Source organism: Vicia villosa, linkage group LG2 (genome assembly GCF_029867415.1).
Source record: "Vicia villosa cultivar HV-30 ecotype Madison, WI linkage group LG2, Vvil1.0, whole genome shotgun sequence".
In the NCBI taxonomy this organism is placed as follows: domain Eukaryota; kingdom Viridiplantae; phylum Streptophyta; class Magnoliopsida; order Fabales; family Fabaceae; genus Vicia; species Vicia villosa.
In genome coordinates, this window is record NC_081181.1 from 116,754,813 (window position 1) to 116,770,144 (window position 15,332).

General features: G+C 33.0%; 1 protein-coding gene across 1 annotated transcript; it reads right to left on the reverse strand.

The window, feature by feature from the left end:
- Nucleotides 1-10,318: 10,318 nt before the first annotated feature.
- LOC131649849 (uncharacterized) lies at nucleotides 10,319-11,212 on the reverse strand. Its single transcript, XM_058919600.1, has one exon. It carries the CDS (start codon nucleotides 11,210-11,212, stop codon nucleotides 10,319-10,321), a length of 894 nt encoding a protein of 297 aa, XP_058775583.1.
- Nucleotides 11,213-15,332: the final 4,120 nt, after the last annotated feature.

Genomic DNA, 15,332 nt, shown 5'->3' on the forward strand with positions numbered 1-15,332 from the left:
ATATTGACAAAAATGTCATGTGTATTATTTACCAATCAGAAATTACAATTGGTCAATAATTTTCACTTTTACTAAGCTATAATTTTTTAAATTTTAGAAAGTTCAGACGAAAAATTTAGGTATGATTTTTTTCGTATTTTGTGGAAAGTTTACATTTATATTGGAAATATAAAAAAATCCAGTATTTAAAAAAAAAAAAACCAGTTTTACAAAAAAATTGGAATGCTCGGTAAAGAAATACCAAAAAATTTAAATATTTTGGTAATTATTTGAAAAAACTAAAAAAATATCAGTAATTTTGAAAATTCTGGTAAACATAAAAAATTATCGGTTGTTTCCAATTTTTTGGTATACTAAAATTTTTGTCTACATTTAAAATATCCGGTTGTATAAAATAAAGCTTTACTTGTGTGGTCCTGAATCAGAAGATTCATCTACTGATTTCTCCACAGATTATATGTAGTTCTTCACCACTTTATTATGGAAGTGGTCGTTCATCGGAGATATTATGCACACAATTTATAGTTTTTATGAGTTTAGCAAAGATCTTTTGTTTTTCCTCTCATAACTCTATTTGGTTTGTAATCTCTTCTTTTAGCAGGGTTTTTTGTTGTACCCGCTTTTCTGTGTATTCAGGTTTCGAGAATCCTTAGTTCTCGTATTAATTCCATATTGCTTACAAAAAAAAAAAATCTGTTCAAAATTTAAAGGTTTTTTTGTCCCTATAATATTGATAGTTTATTCTTTATATGTTGTAAACGATAGATTTTTTCTCCTGATCTAAAGTATTAGCATGAGTATAGTCCAATGGTAAATAACTTGGTATTATTGTTGTCACTTTTTGTTCTGATACCACAAATGGGATGCGGGAGAGGAGAGATAAACTGATTATGGGTTGTGAGAGAGGACGACACTACCAAAAAAAAAATACATCTATAAATAATAATTCCTCAGAAAACATTTATGATATGAAAGCTAACTCTCATTTTAGACTAAGATTTGTGTTAAGTGGTAGCGGTTGGAAGGTGATGGTTAGGTGTGAGTTTCACAATCATCAATTATCTAAGAATTTAGATGTCATGACACACTAGGCCATATAAAAGATCATGTAAGACAATTTGTGAATGACTTGATGAAGTACAATATCGTTACAAGGTACATAGTTGCTGCTTTGAGAGACAAAGATCTAGAAGATCTCACGTGTGTTACTCAAGTGTATAAGGCTATAAAGAGGTCGTGCATAAAACTAATTCTAAGTCAACCGTCAAGTATGTCGGTTAAAAGTCAACCGTCCACCGAATCTTCAAGACATTTACTTGTCTCAGTTTCTTGATTTCTTACATGCATACATTCATTGATGACATTGTTGATGTTGATAAAAATGGAAATTGTGGTTTCCGTGCTATTGTAGCTTTACTTGGATGGAGCGAAGAGTCACGGTCTTTGGTTCAGACGCAATTAGATGCTCAATTTCATCAACACCCTTAATTGTATTCCAAATTGTTCTATGACATAGTCTCTACAATTAGGAGTGTGTTGCAAGTAGCTACATTGGGTGTGCATGGTATGGATAAATGAATGATGATTTCTGATATGTGTTACACTATTGTTTGTAGATACATGTCATATTTGCCTCCCTGTCCAAGAAATTTAGCATCACATTTTCTCACTTGTCGTAGCTCCACCTATGTATACGAGTAAACATAAAATTATTATTGTTGGTTTTGTCAACAATAATCATTGGGTTCAAGTAAAATTGAAATTTGATTGTCCATTGCCTTCCATCACATATCGTTGGAGAAATAATTATACTAAAGATGCAAAAACATGAGAAGCAACATATGCGAGACACATTAAGTACTGTGAAGTCGAAGTTAAGAAGTCATCATAATTGATTTTGTATTCGTATATGTAGCACATTATATATATATATATATATATATATATATATATATATATATATATATATATATATATATATATATATATATATAAAACAAAATTCAATACCTCAATATATATTAGATTTTTCGAAATCTCCTGAACTTTTTGGTACATATCAAATATTTCAAAAATACCGGATGTCAAAATCAAAAATTTCAAAATGCTGATATTTATTCATAGAAAAAAAATTGTTGGTTTTTTATACTAAAATTACCGGCATTTTTGTCCATTTTTACAAAATTACCAATGTAGTTTTGAAAAATTTCGGTATATTCTCATACTTTAAGAAAAATCAATAACTTTAGACAAGGGTATGACGGTAAAAGCACATATATTATGTGGGTGCCAGGTATAACGCGGGGGGTGCCAGGGTAAATTCTCTTATGATTGCCATGGTATTGAGGAAAGAGTAGCATAACTTAAGGGTATTTTTAATCTCACCCTAAGCGGTGGAAAAACACCATATGAAAAATCCTAAATCGTCCTTTAGATTCCGAAGATGTACCTTCAGATGCACTATTCTCTTGAGAAAAAACATTAAACCCGAGTCACCCCCAATTTATTTTCCAAAATTTATTTTGGAGACGCATCTCCGTAATCACTCTAGTTAGGATCCGGAGATGCATCTCCGAAACCACTCTAGTTAGACTCCGGAGATGCATCTCCGTAACCACATTAGATAGTGGTTTTTGATTTTGATTTAGAGAAACTTTGTTGAATTAAAAAAATATGTTATAGCTATACTATCCTTTTCTATTTTTTTGTATAAACCACACAACCGATATGAAGAAAATGACATATATAACGTAATAAATCTAGAGCACACCATGAAGTCAAAATATAATACAATCGATAATAAATTCAGAATACAAATACTATAAACTACTACATATGAAGGACTTGGGACCCCCTGTTCCTACGTTGTCTCCTGTACTGCAATGTCCCCTATGCCTCTGTCATTATGGCATCTAGAACGTCCCTCACCTCAGAGTCATCCGAAAAGAGTCCTCTCTCAATACTCGCCTGCCCAATATGGCAATATCCATGATACAATGACATATAGGCAACACAACAATAACATGATCCTCCCTAGGTTGTTCCTCCTCCAATATCTCCTAATGAATTGGCCTAGGTGGATCTCTTCAAGCATCGTGTATTAGATAAGGATGTGACATCCTAAAGAACCACTAGATGTAACCCTCTGCGTAACTTCAGTCACTATGAGCTATGGTACTTCGTGCCTCCTCCGGTACCAGATGATTAAGTTAATCATCAAACATAACATCTATATATCTACGTGTCAAATTGGGATGAGGAGAAAATGAGGGGTCTTTGGGAATAAACTTCATGTAGTCAAACTATCGCATGACGCATCTAGGTAGATCGGGAAACATCAGACGTGAACCGCAAGCCTACCATCCCGAGTATAAGACTATGTCTTCAAAGAGGCGAGTCTCACGGTGATCTACGCACGTATGGAAGTGTATATACTTTGCTACCAAGGGGTCAAGATACACTCGGTATGGCTCCGTCACTTCGTTCCCTTTGAGCGGGGTGAATGCAAAATCACATGGCATATCATTAGTCTAGGTAAGCACACATAACTAGTCGGATATGCGTGGGATGGTTTATGTCACCTGTTTATTCTTTCATATACAACCTTCTAATAACTTATAGTACATGTAGACCAAACAAGCGGACCCTCAATTGTACTCATGGATTCACTCAAAGTCATCAAAGTATCACAGGTAGATGACATGCACATAAGAGGAATTGTCCGCAAAATTGGAAGTGCCAACCAAATACAACAAGTATGCTTTATATTGCACATCCTATTTGTCATCACCAGCATCTTGCTCTGCTCTAAGCAACTCTTGTGTATACACCCTCTATAATAATCAAAACCTAGCATGACAACCTTGAGTGGATTCTAAATCCTTCACGACATCTTCTAGGTAAACTCCCATATATATCCTACCATCATCTCTAATGCATCATCTCTGTTAATCCTCCTGTGATATAAAATTTTCCCCTTAATCAGAAGATGCAGTAGACAAAAAACACTGTTCAATATGATAGACATCTCACCATGTGGAAGATGAAATAATGACGTTTTCGTATGCCATCTCTCTACAAACGCGGATAACATTCCATGGTTATCCGTAACATAACCGGTCTTGCAAAAGTCTTTCATCCCAGATAGCCGCAAAACATCCTAAAACTACAGCTCATTAGCCTGCCACATCTCAATAATCTTTTGACCATAGTTCATGAATTTCAGAGCTTCACAGTCCTGTAGAAAAATAAATCAACGTATTAAACTCTTAATATTATAACAAACATGATTTACAAAGAATGAATCAAACTAAAATTTACCTTTCAGTCCAAACATATATGGTAGTATGGTTAGGGTAAAGAGGCGACAATGACATGTTTGACGAGCCTCCTCCAAACCCCTCAAGTGCCTCTTGTGCCTGGGGTGCCTCTGCTGCCTCTTGTTCTTGGGATGCATCAAGTACCTCTAGTGCCTGAGGTACCTTCGATGACTTGGATGCCTCTACTGCCTCGGGTGCCTGAATAGGCGAAACTTATCGCTTACGGGAAGATGAACGTGGACATACGTGAGTAGGTGACATTCTTTTTCTACGGGAAGAAGAAGGCGGAGACACATAAAACCAAGAAGCTGACGCCTCCACATCAACCCGGCTAGAGGTAACATGAGCCTACGATGGTTGACTCTTTTCCCTCTGAACCGATGCATGTTGTGAAATCCTATCGATCTTGCCTATCAGCCATTATGCTTGTAAGTGAACCACACAAGTGTTACACATATACATTTGAAACATAATGAGTTCAAGCAAAAAATGCCAAAAAATGCATTGAAAAATTCCGGTGATGTAACTCCAGAATTTTCTGCAACTCACATTTAAGTCAATGACGAAATACAGTCCCCCAAAATAGAAAAAATACTGCATTGATCAACAAAATTACCTATCAAACACATTTCTCATTTATATAACATGTATAAACTACCTATTTCATAACCTACTCATCAACTTCTACAAATTTATATAGAAACTAAAAAAAGTTTAGAAAAAAGAAAACATTTACAAGCTTTGAAGTTGGTTGAATGATTTTGATAGAATGTGAGCTCTTTGATGGACTTGATGTTGATGGAAGAATATTTGAATTTGGTTGAATGATTTTGAGAGAATGTAAAACCAAAGAGTGTTTTTTAGAAGTGAGGAAGAAGAAAGGGTTCTGGCAGGTTTTTAATCAAACACCGCCCCAAGATGCATCTCCGTAAATTATATTGAGATGCATTGTTGTAATTTTTTCCCATTGACTTAGGAAATGATTCAGGAACGTATTGAGTTGGGGTGCGTTCGGTGATACATCTCTGAAATATGGGGGTATTATTGTATTTTCACGACGGTGTGGTTGTAATCCATAAGGTGCAGTATGTATTCCCCTAAACTAACATGCATTTGGCTCAGACATGTCTCTAACTTAATGGTAATTGTTTAGGGAGTTGCTTATCCCACCACACCAAGTGGTGAAAAAACACTCTGAGGAATTTCGAAAATACCCCTCAAAATTCGGAAGTGCATTTTTCGGGCGCACCATTTTCACACCAAAACACGTCCTAAGTGAGTCTCACCCATCTTTTTTCTAAAAAATTAGTCCAAAGATGTATCTATGGACCCATCCCATGATAAATTTCCTAATTTAACAACTTAGTGAAAAATTCGGATGTATACTTTTGGATTTTTGAAGCGTGAATTTAAAAATTGCCACATTTGCATGTCTACCGCAATTTCAGAAGTGTATTTCTTGAAATATCAAGAGGTAAATTTAATAAAACACATGTATGTTCTTCGTCTTCAAGATTAAACATATATTTTCCTTCAAAACCTTCAAAAAAACATCCTTTCATTCTTATTCAAGTACTCAACTTCATTCTTTTATTTTATCGCATCAAAAGGAGCAAAATAAGAAGGAATATAAAAAAGTTACGTGGAATCTGAATATGCACTTCTAGATTCTAGGTGAGTTCATACGAAAGTGGATATCTAGAATAGTTAAGAGTTTATTTCAGGTTGTTTTTTATTATTTTCTATTATTGCTTACCTTAGATATGATGCACCCTGATGTTATCCTCAAACCTAGTGTATCTACGGATGTCAAATATGTTGTTGTAAAGGATGTAGGTTTTGGCAACTTATTTACAGATGGTCAAGAGTTTGATGTTCATGATTATATGCTCTAATGGATTCGTACGAAGATATCAAATTGGAGTTTTGTCTTATAATATAAAGGTTTGATAATGGTTCAGATAGAAGACTTGCATTTGTGACCCTGAGATGCGAAAGATGAGGAAAGTACACAACTCCTCTACGAATGTTGAAACAAGACCGGTTTAAGAAAATGTGAGTGTCCCTTTAAGTTGGTAGTTATATTTTGGCAAATAGTAAATGGATATTTAATGTGATTTTTGGTTTACATAAACATGACATGTGTGACAAGTTAGTCAATCATTCCATTGAATGTCTCTTTATGCGTGAAGAGAAGGAAATCTTTTCTGACTTGACATTGAATAAGGTGCAACCTAAAAACATACTTGCAACTTTTAAACGTAAAATATCCATAAATATCTAAAGTATCAAGCAATATACAATACACATGTCCTTAACAACAAGGCGTTAAGGGGGATAGAACTTAAATGCAATAACTATTGAAACTTCTGGAGGATAACAATTATGTATCTAGGTACCGAGTGTGCGAGGATGAAAAAACCATTAGAGATATATTTTGGACTCATCCTGATTCCATTAAGTTGTTCAACATATTTCCCATTATACTAATCATTGATTCAATGTATAAGACCAATAAGTACATGTTTCCACTATTGGAAATTATTGGTGCTACCTCTACCGAAAAAGACTTATTCAGTTGGGTTTGAATTTTTGGAAAGCGAAAAAGAGGACAAAGTAAATTGGGCTTTAGAAGTCTCTCGAACAATGTTGAAGGGCACATAAAACACAGTGAAGGTTATTGTCACTAATTGCGATACCACATTGATGAATTGAGCTGCAAAGGTGTTTCTTACTTCATTTGCATTACTTTTTAAATATCACATCACAAAGATTATGAGATGTCCACCTAAAATCATGGTAAGGACCGAACAAATAAAGGGTAAAGACGAAAAAATTGTCAAATGTAGCATGGTAGTGGAAAAAATAATGGATGCATGAAATGCTATATTGATTCTTCTATGGAAGAATTATATGCCGGTGTTGTTATACATTTTAGGAAGGAATGTGAGAAATATCCAAATTTATTAAAATATGTTGAATGTACAATTCTGGACCAGGTGAAGGAGAAGTATTTCCGCATGCATCCTAATTTCACAAAACAAAACAGGGTTATATATGGAAATGCATTTTCAGAACATATCCTGAGACAGGGTTAGATTTCTAAGGTTCATATTGTCCAAAACCTTGTATAAATATGGGTCTCTCATATCATGTTTTTTAAAAATTCACATCACACCGGGATGAGTATATATTGGCATGTCGCATTAGTCTAATTCAACGGTGCGAAGACCTCACTTGAGTTCAGGGTCACTGAGTACACCTCTCTTGTAGATTTGAAATCTATACTAAAGAATCTTCTAGAATACTTATACAATCGAAAAGTTGTGAAACTCAAGTACTGTTCACCCTTGGTTAACAACGTAGGAAATATTCGGTTCAAAAAGTTTGAGCTGAAGACAAATGAAGATTTAAGGATTACATGGAATGCATTTCACAGTTATGAAACAAAAGGTTTGATCGAGCTGGATGCGAAGATTGTGAGATTGATCGAAGATATTCTAAGGTTGTTGAAACTTCCTACTTGATTCTAAAATGTATTGTTCGATTTATGTTAAAGATTATGTAAGTAATGTTTTGTTTTTTAGTATGTCGCAACAATTATCTATGTTAATTTATCTCAGCTGTTTAGTTTTTGCATTTGTTCCGGATTCATTAGAATCCAGAAATACACTTCCATAAGGTTACAAAGATACATTTTTCTAATTAAATTTAGTCATAGAATTGGGGTCTTACTAAAAAATGAATAGGTTGGATGTGAATGAGATGCATTTGGGGATGCATTTCTGAATTTTAGGAGTAATTTTAGTTTTTCGCTAAGATGGGGAAGCAATGTTTAGGGTGGAAAAAACAATTCTCTATTTCTAACTAATAGATATTTGGCTTAAATGCACTTTTAGTCCCCATATATTGACATTTCTAACATTTTAGTCCTCAAACTAAAAAATGCAACTATTAGATCCCCCATTTTCAAATAAGATGAATTTTTGGAGGTCCCTTATCACTTAACAGGCGTTTTGATGACATGACACTTCATAATTAGTAGAGTTACTTGCCACATCATTAAATTATTTTGAAATGCATTTTTAACTGATAAATTAATATTTTATTTTTCCAAAAACATAATATTTTATTTTAAGGATTAAAAAATCATTTTAATTAGGTTATACAATTGGAACTGTGAATCATCTTCTTCATCCATTGAAGTTTGCGTTCATAACCTAGGGCATGTGTCATCCAACTTCTTCTTCTTCTTCTTATTCTTTTTTTTCCCCATTTTGCATTTCTGAAGATGTCTCAATGCACGAAAGTTAGTAGTATCGGAGCTACACATTCATGTTCTTTTCAAAGCGAGAGGAGGCGTGGGTTTGAAGCTCCATTGATGACCTCATGGACCGATTTGAACCCATATCGATGTTTTTTTAGGTATGGTATGTAAAAGGTAATGCCATGGTTGCTGGAACTGAAAAAACCCATTTTTAGGGCATATGTCTATTGCAGAAGGAAATTATTATACCATGGTAATGCCATGTGCTTTATTTCATTCATGTGTTGTTTGCAGGTACAGGGTCATAAAAGGTGTAGCCATTTTGTTTGGTATGATGATGATCTGTCTTCAAGAGCCAAGGAAATTATTTCTTTACTGTAGAAAAAGTTGGATCAAGAAAGGGCAAGAGTGGATGAAGCTAATATTAAAGTAGCAGAAGATGAAGTTGAATGCAATGAACTTAATGATGAATTTTTTTGTTTCAATGAAATTTGTTTTGGAAGTAGGGCTAGTGATGTTAAATGTAATGAAGTAGTGTTATGAGTTGGTGCAAGTTAGGGTTAGTGGTGTTACTTATGTTTAAAATCTGTTGTTAGTTGGTGTAGACTTGTTTGTAAGTTTAATTCTTTGTTGTCAAATGTAATGAAGTTTATTTCTCTATTGTCAAAATGTAAAATGATCAGAAGTTGTGTTTTAATTAAATTTCTTGAATTCAACCTTGTTCACTTTGATAGAATTGAATTGACATAACATAATAACTTAGATTAGCTTGTTCATAAAATTGAATTGAATTGACAAGTTCATAACATAAAATTGCATTGACAGAAATCATAACATATAATTGTCATATAATAACTTAGCTTGTTCATACACATAATAACTTGTTCATGACATCACATAAAATACCAAAATACAAGCATACATAACAAAATATCATGACAAAAACTTGTTCATGACTTTATCAAAAAACACATTACATATTCATGAAATTTCCTAGAACTACTCTTGAGTTGGCTGTGTGGCGGGTGGACCCTGAGATGATGTACCAATCTCAGATGCATCAGTGGTACTTGTCTTAGTAGTTGCAGTAGCCTTAGTCTTTGCCCTTGTCTTTTCTTTAGTCTTGCCTTTGTCCTTTGTAGTAGCATTAGTTTTTGCCTTATTGTTTCCACCAACAGGTATGGATCTATCTGCAACTCTTTTTCCTTTGCAACTTCTTATGTTATGACCAACAACTCCACATTGCTTGCAAGTAACTGCTGATAAAGTCCTTGGCAGCAAATTAGGGTTTCTGGGCTCATCATTTGACTTGTTCCTCATCTTTTTGGGGCGTCCAATAGACCTTCTCAACCATGGTGGGTTGACTGCCATCTGTCCATCCATAACAGGCCACAATTGTGGTCCATTATTTAGGTATATGACATTGTTATTACATTCCAAATAATTGGATTTCGTGCATAAGATTTACCAATAACAGCCATGACAATTACCAATATCAGTTTGATAGCTATTTAAAACCATAAAATACAAGGACCAATATCATTTAGGTACTTACTTGTAATAGTCATCAACATATTCTTCTGGAGATTTCTTTATTTGCCATATACAAGAAATAACATGGCGGCAAGGAATCCCATTCAACTTCCACTTCCTGCATGAACAAGTTCCTTCTTTGAGATTGATACAAAAAATGTCTCTCCCATTGGTTTCATGCAGCCCTCTTCACAATTGATCACCATCCTTTTTCCACCATTCTTTTTGAAGTATACATTTTTTTGTTAACCATTGCATACTCTTTGATAGCATCCTTGATCACATCCTTTTTATTAAAGGCCAAACCTAATTTGAAATTCAATGTCTCACTACTTTGGAAATTTTGAAAATGTTCATACTCTTGTTCATCTTCACTAGCAGGTGGAGTGTATAGCTGATCTGAATCCTCATCCACAACATGCTCAGTTGGTACTTCTGATGTATCTGTAGGTAATATAATAGTCCAATCCAATTCTATAGAATCATCATCAGAATCACCCACAAAGTCAACATCATCAGAATCAGCCTCAACATTATTATCACCCTCTTGCATATTTTCACCCTCAACATTAGTAGAACCCTCAACAACATTCTTACCCTCATCCATATTATCAACCTCAACATTAGGATCACCCTCAACCACATTCTGAACCTCAACATTAGTGACACCCTCATTCATATTCTCAACCTCAACATTAGGATCATCCTCAGCCACATTCTCAGCCAAATTCCAATCCTTTCCCAACTCTTCCTCATCTACTACAACAGGGATACCAATACCATGCTCAACATAGACATCCCCTAAATAAAATCCCTCAACATCTTTAGCAAATATTTGTACATCCCTATCATTTTCTATAGTTGTAAGACCTTTAGCAAAACTAAACCTAGGATTTACATACCAAATGCACTTCAAACCTGTATATCCCAACTCATGAATCAATTTCTTTAGCTCTATGTAAGATATATAATAAACATCCCATGCCCAATTCAATTCTGTTACATCCCCATCTAGGTACCATTTAACAGGACTGTGAACAAGTGTACCACAATGGTGAATTCTTAGCCTAATTTTTTGTTCAATAGCTGGCATGAATAAGGCAAATTTCAGGGCTAGGGTTTTAGATTAAACAATTAGGGTTAGACACATTGGGACCACAGACAAATCATTCCAATTAAAAAACTAGGGTTTCAATGAGTTGGGACCACAAGCATAAAAAATTGGTATAAAACACATTGAGACCACTTACAAGACATATATGTAGAAATGCGTACATGAAGCAAAACTTTTCATCTTATTTCAACTTTGATGACAGTGGAACTAGAAACATTGCAACGATTCTGAATCAAACTTGGTTAAGGTTTCGCTTGAGGATGAGTTTCGTTTGAAGGTGAGCAATGGGCAATGATTTTGAAGGAAACTTGGTTATGGAACGAAAATGATTATGAACGAATGAATTTCATTTTTTGACCTAATTACCAATGATTTTTTAATCCTTAAAACAAAATATAATATTTTTTTGAAAACTAAATTATTAATTTACCAATTAATAATGTATTTCAAAATAATTTTAATAATGTGACAAGTGACTGGACTAATTATGAAGTGCCATGTCATTAAAGGGGGACCAAAAGTGCATTTAAGCCTAAATATTTTGTTATTCTCAAAATCAATACAAAATAACTATTTTTTGTTTGGCCTTTTCTTATTGAAGTTTTATTTATTCGTATATTCTTAACTTTTTTTCATTGATCAAATATGCTATTAATTCTCTTTATCACTTTGTCTTCTATTTGAACTCATTGTCTCAATGACCAAACTATAATTGCATTAACTCGTTTATATATAATTGAAGAAGGGAGTATAGTTCTCCTTGAGGTTAATTAATCTAAAAAAACTATAGGCCATACCTCAAATCAGTTACTTTCCCAACTAGCAAATTTTTTCTATAAAAAAAGAATTTTGGCAACAACTAAAATAGGTTAGAATTCTCTAACTTTAAAGAGGAAAAGTTAGAATAATTTTAAACAAAATTTGAATAAAATAAGAGAAATGGCGGTGTTTATTTTGCGGGAAAAAGAAGTGAGAGAAAGTAAATCAAGAGGGATAGAGAGAAACTTAAGGGAGTGAAAGTTGGAGATCAAAATTTAACAATAGTATACTAATGATTTGAATAGTTAAAAGACTATGACTATATTTTTTAAAAGAACTTTTGATAGTCTATTTGGATCAAAAAAAATTTGTCCTTCCGTTTTTAAAATTCAGTTTTCCACTTTAACAAATTTTAGAACTGTTTTGACCCCATGGACCCTTTAATTTTGTTTATGTGTTAATCTTGTGTGACATGGCAATGATGTGGCAAAGCTTACTTTAATTCTTTTATTTTTTAGGGTCTATGTCCTTATATTTGAATTACTATCTATAATTTATAATATTAAAATAGTTTAAAAATAAAGTGTGAGTTTAATTTACTCTATCATCTTGTCGATTTTCATATTAATCACCTGCATATTCATCATTTTCATATTCATATTTTCATTTTCATTTTTATATTTATATTTATATCTAAAAATGAAATTAGTTAAAAGATTCCATAATCCCTAAAAATTAGTTAAAAAAACTATAAATTATTAAAAAAATCAATTTACAAAATAATAATAAGTTAACAAAAATAAGGATCCCGTTCACAACATTAAGGGTTTTAAACTTGGACACACCAAATACGACAAAAATATTCATCAGAACCGCCCCCAATGCAAGTAATAAATATATTAGAAAATCGATATCTGGACACAACTTACAAACATTGAAGTTTGAATTCACCCCTTTTAATGACACGACCAATCTTCCCTCCCCATTCTCTTATTTGAAATCAAGTCTAAAAATACGAAGAGAGCTAAAAAATTCATATTTTCTCAATTTCTACTCCTTTCATTCAAACTAAGCACTTTCATCAACCTCGATTTCTTTTCATTCAAACTAAGTATCTTCATCTCTCACATTTAGTAAGTTTCTCATCCTTGCTTTTTCTAATTTTCATGCATATAATTCCTTAATATATTATAGTTAAACTATATTATATAAGGTTAAATATTTCAGAGCTCCCTATAAATAACCCATCATTTAATTTTAGTCCCTATAAATTTTCATTTAAATAAAGATCCTCCAAAAGTTTTTCGTTCACACTTTTGGTCCATGCTGTCAACTTCCTCTAAGGAAACTAGATGTGGCACGCCACGATATTTACTTACAAAAAAGTGATCAACTGTGGGAGTTTCAAAACTCCCTAAAAAGTGATAAAAATAGACTAGTATACAAATTTCAGATTTTACAGTTAATGAGTGAGTTTGCAAATTTTCTTTCCTCAAAGCTTCTACCATTTCTTCATTCTCTCGTCTAATATACCCATCAATGAAGGTTATATATATATATATATATATATATATATATATATATATATATATATATATATAATGCAAGTTATAAATATATTCGAATATCGATATATGGACACACCTTACAAACATGGAAGTTCGAATTCACCCCTTTAAATCACACGACCATTCTTTCCCTCCCCATTCTCTTATTTGAAATCATGTCTAAGAATACGAAGAGAGCTCAAAAATTCATATTTTCTCAATTTCTGCTCCTTTCATTCAATTTAAGCACTTTCATCAACCTCGACTCATTTTCATTCAAACTAAGTATCTTCATCTCTCACATTTGGTAAGTTTCTCATCCTTACTTTTTCTAATTTTCATGCATACAATTCCTTAATATATTATAGTTAAGCTATATTATATAAGGTTAAATATGTCATAGCTCCCTATAAATAACCCATCATTTAATTTTAGTCCCTACAAATTTTCATACAAATAAAGGTCCTCCTAAAGTTATCCGTTCACACTTTTGGTCCATGCTGTTAACTTCCTATAGGGAAACTTGATGTGGCACGCCACGATTCTTACTTACAAAAAAGTGATAAACTGTGGGAGTTTCAAAACTCCCTAAAAAGTGATAAAAATAAACTAGTATATAAATTTCAAATTTTACAGTTAATGAGTGAGTTTGCAAATTTTATTTCCTCAAAGCTTCTACCATTTCTTCATTCCCTCGTCTAATATACCCATCAATGAAAGTTTCATATATATTTTTAAAAAAGATCCCGTTCGCAACATCCAGGGTTTTAAACTTGCATACACCAAAAACGACAAACATATTCATCAGAACCGCACCCAATGCAAGTAATAAATATATTCGAAAATCGATATCTGGACACACCTTACAAATGTCGAAGTTCGAGTTCACCCCTTTAAATGACACGACCAATATTTCCCTCCCCATTCTCTTATTTGAAATTAAGTCTAAAAATATGAAGAGAGCTCAAAAATTCATATTTTCTCAATTTCTACTCCTTTCATTCAAACTAAGCACTTTCATCAACCTCGACTCCTTTTCATTCAAACTAAGTATCTTCATCTCTCACATTTTATAAGTTTCTCATCCCTGCTTTTTCTAATTTTCATGCATACAATTCCTTAATATATTATAGTTACGCTATATTATATAAGGTTAAATATGTCTGAGCTTACTATAATTAACCAATCATTTAATTTTAGCCCCTAAAAATTTTCATTCGAATAAAGGTCCTCCTAAAGTTTTTCATACACATTTTTGGTCCATGCTTTCAACTTCCTCTAACGGAAATTGATGTGTCACGCCACAATATTTACTTACAAAAAAGTGATAAACTGTGGGAGTTTCAAAGCTCACTAAAAAGTGATAGACTTGTATACAAATTTTAAATTTTACAGTTAATGAGTGAGTTTACAAATTTTCTTTCCTCAAAGCTTCTATCATTTCTTCATCCCCTCGTCTAATATACCCATCAATGAAAGTTTCATATATATATTTTAAAAAAAAGACCCCGTTCGCAACATCCAGGGTTTTAAACTTGGACACACCAAACACGACAAACATATTCACCAAAACCGCACCCAATGCAAGTAATAAATATATTCGAAAATCGATATCTGGACACACCTTACAAACATTGAAGTTCGAAGTCACCCCTTTAAATGACACAATCAATCTTTCCCTCCCATTCTCTTATTTGAAATCAAGTCTAAAAATACGAAGAGAGCTCAAAAATTCATATTTTCTCAATTTCTGCTCCTTTCATTCAATTTAAGCACTTTCATCAACCTCGACT